Source organism: Gadus macrocephalus, chromosome 6, assembly GCF_031168955.1.
Source record: "Gadus macrocephalus chromosome 6, ASM3116895v1".
NCBI classification, from domain to species: Eukaryota; Metazoa; Chordata; class Actinopteri; order Gadiformes; family Gadidae; genus Gadus; species Gadus macrocephalus.
This window is the reverse complement of record NC_082387.1, coordinates 14,518,970-14,535,667: the sequence shown is the minus strand read 5'-3', so window position 1 is coordinate 14,535,667 and position 16,698 is coordinate 14,518,970. Positions and strand designations below refer to the sequence as shown.

Genomic DNA, 16,698 nt, shown 5'->3' with positions numbered 1-16,698 from the left:
AAAATGAATCAATTTTCTTCTACAAAAGTGCCAGGTAAGTCACTGAGAAAGGCTGTTATTGACGGTTGCTTTTGAGTCCTCTCGGATCCAGCAGTCCTGCTACGTATTGGCAGAACTTCTGGGGGGAGACGGTACAGATCCAGGGCTGGAAACCCAACATACAAGGGGCCGAGGCATGTCTGGTTGTTTTGTCAGAGAGATATTCAACCAAAAGTATATAATTTAATTTGTACATTTATAAAAATCGAATTTGTTTGGGTCGGTAAAGCTTGCAGAAGGGGATATTAATATCAGTGTTTTTACATTAGCTAGGGCACAAGGTGTTGATTTGAAGCCTTTACATTTTGGTCACAGTTTACTACTGCTGACTGAGTTTGTGTTTGCCAATTATACTCTTCGAGTTTCTTGCTGCCAGTAACATGAAACAAATATGAAGGGAAAAAGGTCTGAGCCGTTAGATTAGCTGTAGAGCAATAATATTTCTATAAGGCTGTAGTAATAATATAAATCTAAATAATAATAATAATAATATTATATCATATATAGAAATAATATGCAATGTAGGGTTAAAGATAGAGGTATGGTTAAATAAAAAGCTAAATTAAATCAGATTAGACCCTTCCAATGTTTATGTTCAAACCCATCTTTAAATTAATATTCTTTCAGGCCTTATTTTTATACTAAGGGAAAACATAACCAAACTGTATTACACTTCCTAAATAATGTTGTTAACTTACATGACTTTGTAATCAAACTACAATTCCCTTTCACTAAAAAGGCTTAGAACTACGAAGATAGCCTCATGGCAGAGTCTGGGGACAGGAAGTGGTCTCCTTTCATCTGTTCCAGGTAACTGCCTCAATCCTGTGTAACAGGAAGGGACACTCAACACCTCACTTTGACTGCTTCTGGGTTGAAACCTGGTCTCTACTTTGATCACCATTTCAAATGAAATTCCAACAATTCAACAACAAAATACAATGCATGCATACAAGTAGTTTAAAAAGGAATAAAAAAACTAGAAAAAATCACACAATGTTTTAATTTCATTGTTTGTTAGTATTAACATCAGCTAGGTAATGTTATACATTTCAATAAATAAATATGCAAATTCAAATATATACACTTCATTCATCAAACAATAGTCTATAAAAACCAACCTAATCTTTGCCTACACAACGTCACAGGTCCAGACAACAGACAAAGGTGCGCAGCTTCTTGAGTTCGGATCAGCTCACCGATGTGGTGACGACCCGCCAGGGCCGAGCTATCAGGCCGCCTCAACAGGAGTACCTCACCAAGGAGTATGGCCGGAGAGAGGAGATCTACAGCCTGCTTCTGTACAATCCTGACCCCAAGCTGAGTGAGACGATGGTGGAGCAGGTGGTGGAGAAGGGGATGGGGGTGATGCCAAGAGAGAGGAATCACAGAGGGTCTAGTTCGCCCTCCGTCATGGAGGACACGACTAAGGAAGCCCCAGAGGGACCCAGTGGCGCCGCACCAAACCATCCTAGAGTGGAGGTGGAGGCTCGGGTGACAGAGTCCCGCCAGATGGACGGAGAAGCACGTCTGGACCTGAGCTTAAAGCTGCTGGAGCTGTGGGGCAACAAAGAGGCCACGAGGAAACTGTTGGAGTCACTGGATTGCTCCTGGGCTGGCAGGACGCTGGAAGAGGAGGAGGAGGAAGAGGATTGGGAGGAGGAGGAGGATGTCGAGGACTTGAAAGCGCAGACTGAGGAAGATCTGGCATGCCGGGACCGGACCCCGACGGACCCCCACGGTTTGTCATTGGACGAGCAGGGGATGCATGAGGAGCTGGAGGAGACCATGAGGGCGATCCAGGCAGGGGTCCTGCGGATGGAGATGAAGGCCGTGTGGAGGGCTCACCGTCGTAACCTGGCACGCTTCAGACACGTCCTCCGCGTGTGGCGGAGCACGTGGAGGCCCCGGAGCCCTCTGAGCCCCACCAGCCCTGGAGAGAACCCGTCCGCAACGGACAGACTCGGGGGAACATATCTAGAGTCAGGTGAGGAGGAGGAGGAGGCCATAAGGCGTCTTGAGGAACGACGAGAAGAGGAAGAGGCAAGGCTGATGGAGAGACAGTGGAAGACCTGGATGGACAACCAGGAGATGGCAAATAAGAAGGATACGGAGCGGGGAGGTGAGGAGAAGGGGCAGGATGTTAAGCCCCCACGACCCTGCCAGGACCAGGGTTGTTCAATGCCTACGAAGGAAACCCTGGGCCAAACGCTGTTTGAAGCAACGGGTGACTCAGGAGCCCGTTCCACCACAGTGGGTAACGCCAATGGCATCGTCACGCAGATGCAGAAGCTTAGAACCTTTAGGAGAATGAAGAGGTGGTTAACCGGCATCAATGATAAGAAGTGGATGACCCTGGAGGAAGAAGTCGAAGAGTTACTTCTGACAACTGAAAACAGTTGCATGAGATATTTCTGTTTTAACTGCATGAAAAAAAGATACCTTCAATTAAAATACCAGAGCAGACTAAAACAGTGATGATATAATACTGAATTTGAATAAAAATAATTGCATCCTGCTTCTAGCCATGTCTGCCTCCCTTCCAGCCTGTTTCCGCGCTTTTCCTCTTGATCTGATGTGATTTTAATGGGTATGTCATAGTGGGTCAGCGCTGGTCCCTGTTCGAACCAATGTGATTGATGGTCCGGCCAATGGGAGTAGTGGAACAACGTCAAAGTTCTTCTTTCCTTTAATATTTAAACCGAGTCCCGTTTCCCTGTATAACCATCAAACCCCCCTCCCTCTCTCTGAGTATTATATTTCAGGAAATATAATACTCCCCCCCCCCCCCCCCCCCCCCCCCCCCCCCCCCCCCCCCCCCCCCAAGTACAGTGTGGTGGCTCCTATGATGGCAATGTGCATATTGTCACACGTCTGAATAGGCCTCTATAGGAGAGAACCGATGGGGCCGCCTGCAGCTGTCTGCAGCCCGGCTGAATGAACACCAGCATGGTGGGGGACACCTCTACACCGGGCATGGGAGGACACCTCCACACCAGGCCTGGGAAGACAGCTCCACACCAGGCCTGGGAGGACAGCTCCACTGCAGGTATGGGAGGCCACCTCCACACCAGGCATTCTGCACATAGACACCAATATGTGCATCCTACCTGTTTTTTTTCATCTCTAAATAGATGCAAACACAGACACACACACAGACACACACACACACACACACACACACACACACACACACACACACACACACACACACACACACACACACACACACACACACACACACACACACACACACCAGTACAGCTCATTGCTTAACCGGGGAGCTTCAGGGGAGCTGGCATTATAATGTAGCCTAACTAAACTGACACAACATGCTGTCTGTATACAATTCTACACACACACACACACACACACACACACACACACACACACACACACACACACACACACACACACACACACACACACACACACAAACACACAAGCTGGACAGTATATGCAAATGATAGTCAAATATACACACATTTTAAGAAATGTAAAACTCCTATTTTCTTTTTTTTGGCAGTAGAGCTCAGGGGAAAAGGTAAGAAAGAAAAAAAAAGTTTAGGTCAAGCAACCTCATTTCGGTAAACGAGCAATGTAGCCACAGTATTAGTATTCAGAAAGATGATCTAATGCCCCCGTGCAATGACTTAAATTATGTAATCATATACAATAACAATAACGTTCCAATCGATGCATCGTTTTCAATCTGAAGAGAGATAATGTGTAGAGAGCTGAGGTCAGCAGGGTGCGGGGTGGTTCTAAAGTTAATCTGAGGGTTTTAAGTGCCATTGCAGACCTTGGCGTTACTGCATCACTGAACCTAATCATCGATCACTCTTCTCTGACTCAACCATGGTCACAGGAGAAAGGCACTTCTCTTTTGTACCAGTAGGTGGCACTAAGAGCCTTGTGTGTCCCGGAACAGAGTTCAGGACCGATAACGCAGTCACAGCATGCAAGGTTTTCCGTCACTAGAAAGAGGGTTGAGACAAATGTCTGACGCAGACGGGTATGAATTGCAATAGTAAGGCTTCGCTGAATCCTAACCGGTTTAAGATAAAGGGGAACTCAAGTGGAGTCCACACACACACACACACACACACACACACACACACACACGCACACACACACGCACACACACACGCACACACACACGCACACACACACGCACGCACACACACGCACACACACGCGCACGCACACGCACACACGCGTACGCACACACGCACGCAAGGCATAGTAAGAGAAGTCAAGTGGCTTTTCCACATGCTGTGATGCTGTGGTCTTAGGCTAATGGTGGTCAGAATAAATCATGATGCCCCCCTGAAAGAGAACCAGTTGTCAGCATGACATGGGGTATATATATTAGACCAAACATGTTAAATCAACAGATGGATTTGCGGCATTTAATCTAAAGGATGGACATTTGATTTGCTTTTCACCTTGCATTGCTCTTAAAAACACAAAACATGGTTCGGCTCATTCTCAAATATAGCTCTGTGGCTGCTGCAAACACAATAGAGTTGGAATTAGGCTTTACTCTGTTTAAGGAATTGCCAAATGATGTATTTTATGACATAACGCGTACTTGAAACATGTGGAACAATGATATAATCAGGTTCCAGTGAAAGGAAAGGGAAGCTGTGATGAGGAACAATAATGTAAGCACAGTTCACGTTGCTTCCCAGTTCATGAGTTCAATGTCAAGTGTCATTAACACAAACCCAGATGAAGAAGTATCCCCTTTGCAGGGCACTTCAGCCATTTAGTGATGTTTACGTATGGGATGAGTTGGAGATTTGAGTTAGGGTTAGGGTCCCCCCTTTTGCGGAGAATTTTCGAGAAGTTTCTATCTCTTGCCTATGAATTAAGATTAATTTAAGCAACAGCTTGTTGTTTCCAATGTATCAATGGAGCATTTGATGAGCACTGATGACAGCACTGGAATAGTGCTGAACCCACTTAAGATAAGCTTAAGCCACAACAGTTTTGAGGAGAAGCAGCCCACTGTATCGCTGATTGTGCCGCTCGTGTCCATGATGGAGAAGAGCGTGTCCCCCCCACGAGGAGGACTCCCCCATCGTAGAGAGTTTAAAGAGCGCCGTTCTGGAAGATCTCTTCGTCAGTACTCTGGTGAGGTGTACGAAGACGATCTTCTGGTTAGCACTGCCCTAATACCTGCAAACTAATGCCCTCATGTAGAACAAAGCTGAAGATCTTCTTCCCCAGATGAATCAGGTGTGTTCAATTGTAATCTCACACTCACACACTGCATGTGCATGCATAGCTTTGCGTATAGGTTTGCAAACCCTGGCAAGATGATGAGATCAGCCAAAATATTTTATATTTTTTGATCAAACTATTAAACTATAAGGCCTTAAAGAACAGCACAACCACTAAAACAGAATTAGTAATAAAGAAAACTATGAGATGGTCCCCGTTCTTTTATTTATTTTAATTTTTTAGACCAGCATCACAGAGGAGGAAGACTAGTGAAGTACCCAGAGCAGCAGGAGCAGAGTCTGGAACCAAAGAAGGGCCTGAAGGTGAACACCCAGCCTCCTTCAAAGAAGAACGCGCTAAAAGATCTCTTTGGAAACCCATAAGCTGCTGTCGATCAGGCGAAGGAGACAGCAGCAGGTGGCAAACCAAACTGAATTAGACAGGAACATGCCGTCCATTCCCCTTAGTGCCAGTCAGCTGGATTGATGGAAGGACAATGAACACACCTTTCCTCTGCTTGCCTATATGGGCAAAGCCTACCTTGTGATCACTGCAACATCTGAGCCTAGCGAGCGCAATTATTGATACCTCCGAAATGATACCTCCCAAAGGTCTCTGCTCTCTCTAACCTTTTACAGCAGACTTAATGTCTCTGGCCTCAAGCATTGTTTGGGGGGGGGTTTTCAGTGGTTAAATTCAGGTTCTGTGGGACTGCTGGACTCTGTTATTTCTAACCTTAGGCTTTTTCTCCACTGTTAATTTTAACCATAGGCTTGGCTCTACTATTAATCTTAACCGTAGGCTTTTCTCTACTGTTAATTCTAACCCGAGGCTTTTCTCTTTCTGTGCTCGGTATTTTGTCACGTTTCCATATCCTTTACACATTATGTAACCAAAGCTGCTACGTTTGTTCTAGCAGAAGTCTCTGCAAGCCTCCATTTTTCAAGACGATTTTCTCTTTGTGGATACTGGTTTCCATTCACTGGATTAGCCTTAAATATAGAACTATTATTGAATGTTTAATTTACTGTATTTATTTTTTTGCTTGAAAAATATTGAGAATCAACGTTTCCGTTGTTTGCAGATACATAAAAATAGCTATGTTTCCTTCTGCCGACTGGATGGGGAAAGAACATTTTTGAATCCAGAAAAATGTGTGGATGTAAATAAGCTACTTGTTTTCCTGTAGCGCAGTTGAGCTCACCTCTGCTTCCTCCACCTGGGCTCCATCACTTTCCTCTCCGGTCTCTTCTGCTTTTCTGCTCATTGATAAGATCCTTTTCAGCTGACCTACTATAGGTTTCTTGTCGTCCAGTTTCTCAATATTTTTGATGAACCACAGCTCTACAGAGTTGCTTTTTGCTTTTTTCATTTGAAAATCCTACTATGGAATTTGTATTATTAGCAGGCTAAAGAATCAACATTAAATTAGCAAAAACTCACCAAAATCTTTGAGGAAATGATCAAATACAAGGCATTAAAAGTGTTAGAGTGCTGTCCACACAGCAGAATGACAGGTGAGGTATTTCCACAACTCAGTTGAGAGGATACTCCCTGTCCCCTTACCTTTATATTTGCCTTTGTAATAGACATTTGCATAAGACATGTTGTTCGAAAAACACAAAGACCCCTTAGATATTAATCTAGAGTAACCATTTCACTGTTTGTTCCACGCTTGAGGGGAAATGAGACTGAGAGACCGCCTCGGCTGACTGGGACGCAGCAACAGCACGAGCTCCATGGTGTCTCCCTGCTCTAACTCTGGAGTGAGCCCACTGTTGGGTGATCACCACAGTGGGCCCACTGTCCGGGGATCACTACTATATTCACCCTTTATTAGAATAAATAAAAGGTTTATTCCGAGTTGCATTGCTTTGTTTACCCGAAGTATATGGTTTGTTTGGTCTGTAATAATAATAAATTCCAGCTGCATTAAACCAGCATTACTTCACGCTAGCTACCACAAAATACAGCTAACATCTTCTTGGCTGGAAGCCATATGAAAGGGCAGAGAGAAGTTGTTTTATGTCCGTACTCCATCTTCATATGAACGGTCGTATGCACTCTATTATCTCAGCCTCTGCACCTTGCCCCCTTCCTCCGACCAGCTGATGGTGCTGTTGAAGACACTTGCTCGAATAGTTTAATACTAATTATAGTGTAAGTAAATGATATACATGTAATCAAAGATGGGGTTTTATGAAGTCTGATTATGGCACTTATGGCTTCGGTATTGCAATGATTGCAGTATACCTGTATGTAGTCTTGAGCAGGAGGCCTAATGTCTGCAACCACATATGTTAGATAAAGGGTGTGTATAAATTGCTTTAAATTGCCAATATTTGAACTGGTTGTATTTTTACTTAAAAACTAAGGTCTTCCCTGAATGCATAAAATCGCCTGTGGGCCTATTTCTGTTCCGTTTGAACCAGGCCGGTATTGCCTGGGAAAGCAAAAGGTCTTTGTGGGATTATAACTGACATTAGTTGTCTCAACCCAAGGAGCTTGCACTCCACTGCGAGCTCTGCGTGGCTATTGGGCTAACATTCTCCCTCCTTTAACATGGTGGCTCATTCACAAATATTCAGTACCTCTTGAATGGCAAGGTGGCGAAACTCATTGGGTTTCAAAGGGTTCATGCTAATGTTATTAGCATGTTATTCATTCAAGCTTAGGTTATTAACATGTTATTCATTCATGCTAATGTTATTAGCATATTATTCAGTCATGTTAATGTTATTAGCATGTTATTAGCATCAGTTATGCTAATGAGAATGTTATTAGCATTAGGGGGGTCCTAATGCTAATGTTATTAACATTAGGACCCCCACCTCACTCCTTTTTTCGTACTCTGCATAATGCATTTTGTTGTGAGCGCACGGAGAGAGCCCACATGTGTGGGTTGGTTTGATTGTCTCTCGTCCATTTATGTTTCTCAGTGCTTTCATCATCAGAGGACACAATCCAGAGCCGTTCACCAGTCTACTATAGACTGAAGTGTCGTTTGCCCTCTGCGTCGGTGCTTTCAAAGCAAACAAGATCATCGTTGGCTTATGAGCGCGCATAGCTTACTGCTTGAAAATAACAGATTTTAAACCGCCAAACGTGTCACAAATACACAAAAGCTGTCAGATGATGTTGGACAGAATAGGTTACATGGCTCACTGTCAACCTTGTATCTGAAATGCGGGTCTAGTTCAGACTCTCAACACACTCACACATTCACAGAGAGACGCAAGAACGTGCATACCCAACCTAATGGCATTCAAAAGTCTTTTCAGCATTCATTATGCCAAATAATACTCAGATCCAACTTTGTACTGAGAACCGTATTAGCTGATATGGAACTACAGCGTATGTGTTAGATGTGGAATACCAACGCACAGACACTCACTCGTCCATTAGTTCTCCACATTAGGTATACATCATGTTCTCATTAAAAGTTAGTGGAATTATCTAATTAATAAGCAGGATTTCTGTCACAGAATGAAATATTCCCAATAAGCCAAACTGAACAAACAACGGATTTGACTGTCTAACTATATTTGAATATCTCCGTGATCTGCCATCTGAGAATATTCGCCTTAACGCTTCTAAACACTTTCAGTGCCTGGGGATGGATGGATTGAGACAGACAGACAGAGAGTGTTTGTATGTGTATGCTTATGTACATAGTCTGCCTGTGTACAATTAGGCTTTTGTTGGCTGTCAAACAAGGGGAGCTGGTAGCATTTTAGAATAACTGCAAGTTTGAAGCATCAATTAACATAAATGAGTAGTAAATAGTGAATTCATATTGAATTCAGCATTTATCAAGCATTGACCAATGCTATTTCAATGAGGAGTTCACTATTTACTTATGATTAATTAAGACATGACAGTTGCAGTTATTCTAAAGTGCTACCGGTAAGCTTTAGCAGGTTCCACAAGAGGTTCATACTGGCTAAGATAAGGATCTGATAGCGACAGACGTCAGAGACGGACAAGGACATCCAGACTGCAGCTATCCCTGCAAAGAGGAGACAAACGGCTAGTGGCTGGTGTGTTTTAGAGGGGTTATCTGTTCTCATGGGGTGCCCACATTAGGCATTAAACCAGGAAAAACATGTTCACAAATCAATTAAAGGTGAAGTGTGTCGATTTTAGTGTAATCTAGCGGAACGGACTCAGCAGTAATGAATACAATGTGCATAAGTAGGTTTTACTAATCCCGTGAAAGTAGGAATAGTTATGTTTTTCATTAGAATGAACCCTTTATATCTACATAGGGAAGGTCCTCTTCCAGGGGGGCGCCATTTTGCACCGCCATGTTTCTACGGTAGCCCAGAAAGGACAAAAGCTTTAGAGAGAATGCGTTTTAAATTGGTTGGAAAAAATCTTTTTTTGGCTAAGAGTTCTAGGGAGGAGTGTTATACTCGTGACTATGATCCCTTTCTAAAAAAATGAAGTATCGGTGTTGTGTAGGTGCGGTATAATGAGCGATGTGAACATATATATATGAATATAAAATACGCCATACACCGTGTGGTTCTACGAGAGAAACTGAACCCTCTCTCAGACGAGGTCATCCAAATCAACCGCTGGCCAGAGGAAGCTCCTGCTCCACAAATCTTAACACACACCAAGGCGTTATACTATAAGGGCCCAAGAGGTTTACGCTTCCTCAGACGTGCCTCGTTTAAGGATTCAATTATAATGGAGTTTCACACATTTTAATCCAAGAGTAAAATAGTGTAGGCAATGGCAGTTTGCTGATGGGGGGATTATAATTAGTGGGTGCATATTCTTTAATACAGCCATGTTTTGAATCTCCCCTGGGGATCCATAAAGTATTCATTTATCTATCTAGGTTTTGGAGACACCGTTTTTGAGGAAATTTCCGAGGTTGTTTCCGACGGTGTACAACTTCACACGTCATGTTATCAAAAGCAACCTTGAGAACCGCATTGCAAGTAAATGTTGGCTTGTAGTGCAGACAAGATGAATACATATAACAGAAAGTTTTAATATGGGTCTACCAATGGAGTTTACCACTATTGATGCAATCAGAGGACTGTTCCATTCAGCTCGATGGTATGAAAAAAATGCATTGCTTGTAAACTATGACCTTTACATTTACAAACTAAATGCAATTTATAAATATATCAAGGAACCTCATCACCTGGCACTACACTCGATCGTAGTGGTGCTCTGTTGTACATATTGATCCGAAGTACCTACTGGCACCTAACACAATATAGGCCAGTAAACAGGCCAGTATAGGCCACCGTATCGTTGGAAGGGAGGGGTGGGGGAATATAAACATATTAACGTTTTCCTTTACGTCAAAAACTGTTCCAAATACAATTATAGTTTCAGTTGATTTCCGACTGGTTCTGGACGAGTCATTTTTTGCATAGGAAATGTTTGCTCAGTGTCTCTTGCCCTGATTTTTGTTCATTTGTTCACAACCTATTGTCTTACAAAAGTCTTCAAACACTTTGCCCCAAGGTTGGCCTTCACTTACAGAGCAGGTGAATGTAAAATGTATTTAAACACTGCAGCTTAAAACAGCACAAAACAACACTTGAATCTCAAAAACACAGTCCAGCCTCCAGTTTAATGAATATCCATGAGATCTACATGAAGGAAAATACTTTGTGGTCCCAATGTAAAGGAACAAAATAATGTAATGTGTCCCACCTTCATGTGGTGGAACGGGCTCAATAATTCAATAATCTAATCAACTTCTTCTTTGCCAAGTCATTCATGCAATGCTTTTATCTGAGCTGGCTTGGCAGCGGGCAGCCACCTGACACAATGATGCCTACAGGTGAGGCTCCATCAACCAACCCACTCACTCTCGGATCCATGTTAAAGAACATAAAAACAATTAATTGAATTCCTATAGTGCTTTCTCCTGAACCCAAGTGGTAAAAGCAACCAGAAACCCATACCATAAAATATTCAAAGCTCCTTATAGCCCAATTTAAAAGGGTGTGCTTTGAGTAGGATTTAAATGTGTTGAGAGGGTTCGCTCTTCCGGTGATTGTGGGAGTGTGTTCCTCAGCTGGCCAGAAGCACCGCAGAAAGATTGCTGCCCACCATTACCGTTTGCGACGAGGCTGCAGGGAGTTCGACTGCGACCTGGGGGGGGGGGGGGGGGGGGGTCGGACAGGTGGGTGGGCCAGTGGAATGGATGGCCTGCGAGGTGTGGGCCAGGACCTTGAAGTGAAAGTCACTAGCCCCGATGCTAACCTGCCCCAGTTAGGATATAGGTTGGCGCTGATTAGCCTCCCTTCATTACAACTCGCCGTAATCTCTCTCAGAAACACTGACAGGATTTGATCCCTTATCAAATTTCGCTCACATTATTTGAAGCTAATTTCTTATTGTGCAGAGCGATAGAGTGTCGTTACATTGAACGTTGATCTCATTAAGCTCTCAACATGAGAATGACCTCAATTTCGGGAACAGCTCCTCTTGGGATTGAGAAAAAAGCTGAATGACGCATATATGAATCTTACAATATATAATGCTATCAGAGGGAATGAAAGAAAGAGAAGAGCAAAGTCATGCATTCAGGTCAGTATAACAACATGCATCAGGTATGGACAGAGTTGTGTCAGGAGGCCCCAGACGAGGCTCAGCTGTGTGATTAATCCCCGTCTAGGCCTGACCTTTTGGGGCTGTTGCCATCTCCCGGAACCTGGACTGAGCTAAGCACTTTTACAAATGGACGTTTTCCTTGAAGTGAATTCAACCTTTTGCCTTTTATTAATTACACAGCTACACAGCTACAGAGACACAAAAACAAACATTAACATTCAGGATGCTGTGTTGTGCCCACCGCAGCTCCAACACAGCATGCATGGTAGTAACATGGAGTGGCTCCTGCCAGAAATATAAAAGGGTGGCATCTAATCAGAAGGTGGCAGCATAAACCTTTCAACGTCCACGAACGGCATCCCTCAAGCTTTCTCTCTAGCGAGATTGTGTTTTCACACCCTCCTCTAACTCCCAGACACCCATGAAGGGCTCAGCATCCATCGTGGGGCTGGCAGGCAGTCAGCCTGCGCTGGGTGTGTCCCACGAGGGAGGAGGCAGTGGACATCCATCTCAGTTAAAATGCCAATGACAGCTTCGCCATCAAGGGGGACCACAGGCGGGATGGTCGTCCACCAGCCAAAAAAGCTCCTCAAGCAGAGCCACAACCCAGATAATACGCCGATATGGAGCACTCTCTTCCCACAGGGTTGCAGTCTAATGCAACAACAACTAAATACAGATATCAATGTACTTGTTGATATCCATGTTTCACATAGTAGGAGCTTCTTCTGTAATATTTGTATTCCTTGAGAGCATCTAATATATGACTTGGCAAAAAAGGCAGATAACTAAGAGTAATGCAACACCATATTATGAGCACTGCTATGTATGTTATAGTGTTGTTATTGCTGCAACACTAATTGCATCACACAGGCTGTAATTGCTTTACATGATAGAATATGTAACAGGAGAACGTGAACCATAACATAATTTGGTCTCATGTGTTCCACAATTAGAGAGGAGAACAGCAGAAAAAGCAAGCGTCAAACCAAACATGAAACGATGGACGTTTAAGTTTTACACGACAACGGGTGTGGTATAGCTTGGTGTCACAATGATGACACAGAAACCTTGATCACCAGCAACAGTGTTGAATATTTTACATCTCTCCATATGAGCGGACAGAAGAAGATAGCTAGGGGAGGAGAGGCCTCTAGAAGCAACAAAACTAATTGTAGGCTTCTTAAGGCAGGTTCATTTTCCCTTCATCAACAGATACCCGTGTGTCTGGCATTAAGTGCACACTTGGTTCTGTAATAGTGGAGGCTTTTAGGGTTATCCTGTTGGGATAAGATTCAGTCATGGTTTTCATGGTTGCTCCAGTCCCACAAGATCAATTTAAGAATTGGTTTGGTATAGTGAGAAAATGATAAGCTGTCCTTTAGGTATTCATACCTCTATTTAAAAATTATAAAAATATATATATAAGTATTTGGAAAAATATACTGTTAAACGATAATGTTCAAATTCAACGTTGGAAATGATTAGGCCTATAAGTGAACGTTCGTATCTATCAACCATGTATACTGCAGCGTATTTGTACATAAAACAAGCTGGAAAAAGAAAGTCAGCAAACGTTCTGTGTGTCTGGTTAGTTCTGTTTGTTTGTTTTCCCTCTCTCAGCCCCCTAGCCTCTCACTGAAATATAACCAGGGAATATTAAAGAGCTACCTTTAGGGGCTGTGGAATTATGTGTCAATAAAAAGCGAGTAGATTACAAATGAAAATTGAAACTCCAGATATATCACTGTTATGCAATTAAGCGTTTCTTTTCAAATAGGTGCTCCTTGGATGTCAACATTATGAACAAATGTGCAGAAAATCATCAGTTGTCTTGCTAAGATGTGATAATTGTGGATGCATACCAAAACAATTGAAATGAACTTAACATTTGCTTAATTAATATATAGGTATTTCTTAGTTGTTGCTTTTTATGTGTTTTCTTCTCTGTTTTGCATCCTTTGTGCAACTCCAAGTAAACAGCAGGATATACAGTAGTATGAGTAAGCAATCAAGATAATACCACAAACACAGACCGCAGTAAAAAATATATAAAAAATAAACACATACATGAACATACGCACATTACATAAGGGTGCTCTGCTCCTCTATGGCCCGAAGAAGTGAACCATGCCAAAATGTAACGTACTAAACACCCGCGATTCAAGAAACAATCCTTGAAAACATTGTTCACCGGATGTATCCCGGAGTAAACAGGAGGTTCTCATGCGTTAAGGGGCTTGATAGACTTCTGATGAGAGTGTGTGATATTCCATCGAGTTCATGGTTACCACCCTACTATACAGCCAATTCAAGGGAGGGATGAGAATTGCATGGCCTCGACTCCACTCCAGAGAAGGGCACTTAAGAATGATCCTCTTGCCAAATACACTTATCAACATGATGACACCAACAGAACTGCCATGGTGTGTGATTAAAACCAAAAAAGAGTGGGGAAGCTCATTGATTAAAAGGCTATAGTCTGCACAGACTTCAGCAGTCAGCTGAACGAAATGCATCTTATTTCATATAACGTCGCTGCCTGGGGCTGAATCCAGGCGGTGGACTCTGACAGCGGTTTTCGTTCTAACCCAACCATAAATCTGGGAACCCCCGGACCGTATAATAGTATATTAGTAACATCAATCCTAATCGCGATATGGGATTGGATACACAATAAACATGTCCTGATGGGCAACCTTGTGTTACTTTTTTGCTATTCTCACAAAAACACAGCAGTAGCATAATGGAATACATGGAAAGGGTGTTGAACTTGTTAGCAGTTATTCTAGGCGTTAAAGCTTAACGGATAAGCATGTGCCTAAAGAGAAGTGAGAGACAACGTGGGAAAGGCCCTTGGGGAATATGTGGTAACACGGTGGTGATGATGAGCAATCGAACCCTAGCAAACTATGGGTCAGTCTCTGTATTGTCACAAAAAGCATTAGCACTGACACAACATATTTTATAAAACAAATTGAGCCAAATGGCACGCATGGCTTATTTACCACAACCATCAATTTGAACAAGCGACAGGACTGATAAGAAATTCCACTATCACAACCCATTATCCGCCGGGTGCACGCCACCAATAACTAAAAGGAGCACCACCAAGAATGCTAATCAGTATAATTTTAATAGCGATATAAGTGATTGATGCATGGCGTGATGGAGGCAGAATAGGTTAATCACCATCCAGTATCAAAAATTTGCTTGGCTCAATGCATCTGAAACTTAATTTTCTTTGGATGAGAATGTGTGTGTAGTATTCATGCACGCATTTGTGTTTTGCACGAGGACAGGATGCTGTCTTCACTTCACGCGTATCACCACACCGGTTCCATAACTCACCGAGTCGCTTGCGTTTTTACGCAACTCAGCCTCCTCGCCCAACGCCAACACAGCTGGGTCCACCACCAGCTTCTCGAAGCACGCCGAGCCGAGAGAGGAGCTCTTCTGTTGGGACAGAATCAGCTGAGTGACGGCGAGCTTGGGGCTGCCGTGCGTGGTCAGCTCAGGCTTGCTCCCTGTAGGTCCGGCTGCTGCCCCCATCAGGGGTTGCATGGGACCCCCTACGCTGGTACCGGGGAGCGGGTCACCTCCAGGAGACTCACCCCCCTTGAACGACGGCGGATGAGAGCTGGACAGATTGGGCTGGGACGACGAAAAGACGCGGTCCATCTGTTTCTTTTTCCTTTTAAACATCCACAGACCCGATTCCTTCTTACTGCCATCTGCCCCTCCGGAACTTCGACGCTCGGAGCCCAATTTCGGGCTCAGCCACGGTTTGGTTTTCCCTGTGAAATTTTTCCACATCCTCCGTTGGTAAGACTGCGATTCTTGTCCTTTATGGGTGCTGCTGCTGCCGCTGCTCTCTTCCTTGGGTGTCCTGTCCTCCATGGTGCTTGTGCAGCAACCTGCCAGCCTGAGCCCACTCTGTGTGTTGAATGGATGTCAACGTGTGCAGAGACAGCGTAGTACCACTTCTTCCACTGACGACGATGATGATCACAGTGCCAAGCTGATCCCGCGCAACGTAAGGAGTGGGTAGTCTTGTTATCACATTCAAAATAATCCAGTCCTTCGCAGGTGGGGAAGTGGGTGAATGCAAGGTGGTGATACGACCAACATCTTCCGTTTATCTTGTATTATCCTGGCGTTCTTTAAGCAAGTTGTTGCACAATGTTGGGTCATTCTATGTTTTTGTCATATTGGCGCAAAGAATAATAATATAGTTGGATATTCAGTGTTGTCCAACATCCTTCAGGGTGTGTGTGCTGAACTCTTCCACAGGCTTTAAAGAAACGTATTGGAATGAACTGCTGCTGATGTCAGAAGTGTTGGGCTACATAGCGCCCCCCACTGGCCGGCTTGCTGACTAATTGATCGCCGAAAGCCGGCGATTGCGTAATACAAGCCGCATAATTCCCCTGCGAAGTGCCTTGTCGCTATTCATCTTTTTTTATTTCAGTCTGATACATTTTTGTATGTTCCACCTGCACACAAAGATATTCATATGCCTATGCATGTTTGTGGTTGAGTTTAGACTATTATTTTATGATAGGACAATAATATATTTTGTATTGACTTGGAAATGAGCTGTAGGATTGATCACCTTGAGTCGTTGGGGGTTTGCCCTAACTGAGAACCAGACCTGTTACAGAGCTGCAGTCGGACTCTGCAATCGATAAGCCTAGTGGTCAATATTTCCAGCCAGGCAACAAGATGCTGTAACTGCTGCAGTGCATAATTACGAGTCATTGCCATCAACCAAACCTGTGGCCCCTTTTCCAGCCTTGTCCTTCAGTGGAGACCAATGCACGGACACCAGTGGATGTCTCT

General features: G+C 43.7%; 2 protein-coding genes across 2 annotated transcripts in view; one reads left to right on the top strand and one right to left on the bottom strand.

Moving 5' to 3' along the window:
• The window catches only part of LOC132459656 (uncharacterized), a 2,773-nt gene extending 226 nt beyond the window's left edge, over positions 1-2,547 (top strand). The window contains exons 1-3 of the mRNA XM_060054316.1: positions 1-34; positions 779-849; positions 1,188-2,547. The exon at positions 1-34 is cut by the window's left edge and continues 226 nt beyond it. Coding sequence (XP_059910299.1) covers positions 803-849; positions 1,188-2,517 — 1,377 coding nt within the window. The 5' untranslated portion in view covers positions 1-34; positions 779-802 and the 3' untranslated portion in view covers positions 2,518-2,547. The remainder of the gene's footprint in view (positions 35-778; positions 850-1,187) is intronic.
• LOC132459102 (multiple C2 and transmembrane domain-containing protein 1-like) overlaps positions 1-16,151 on the bottom strand; it is a 70,742-nt gene extending 54,591 nt beyond the window's left edge. The window contains exon 1 of the mRNA XM_060053479.1: positions 15,208-16,151. Within this exon, the coding sequence (XP_059909462.1) occupies positions 15,208-15,756 (549 nt within the window). The 5' untranslated portion in view covers positions 15,757-16,151. The remainder of the gene's footprint in view (positions 1-15,207) is intronic.
• Positions 16,152-16,698: the final 547 nt, after the last annotated feature.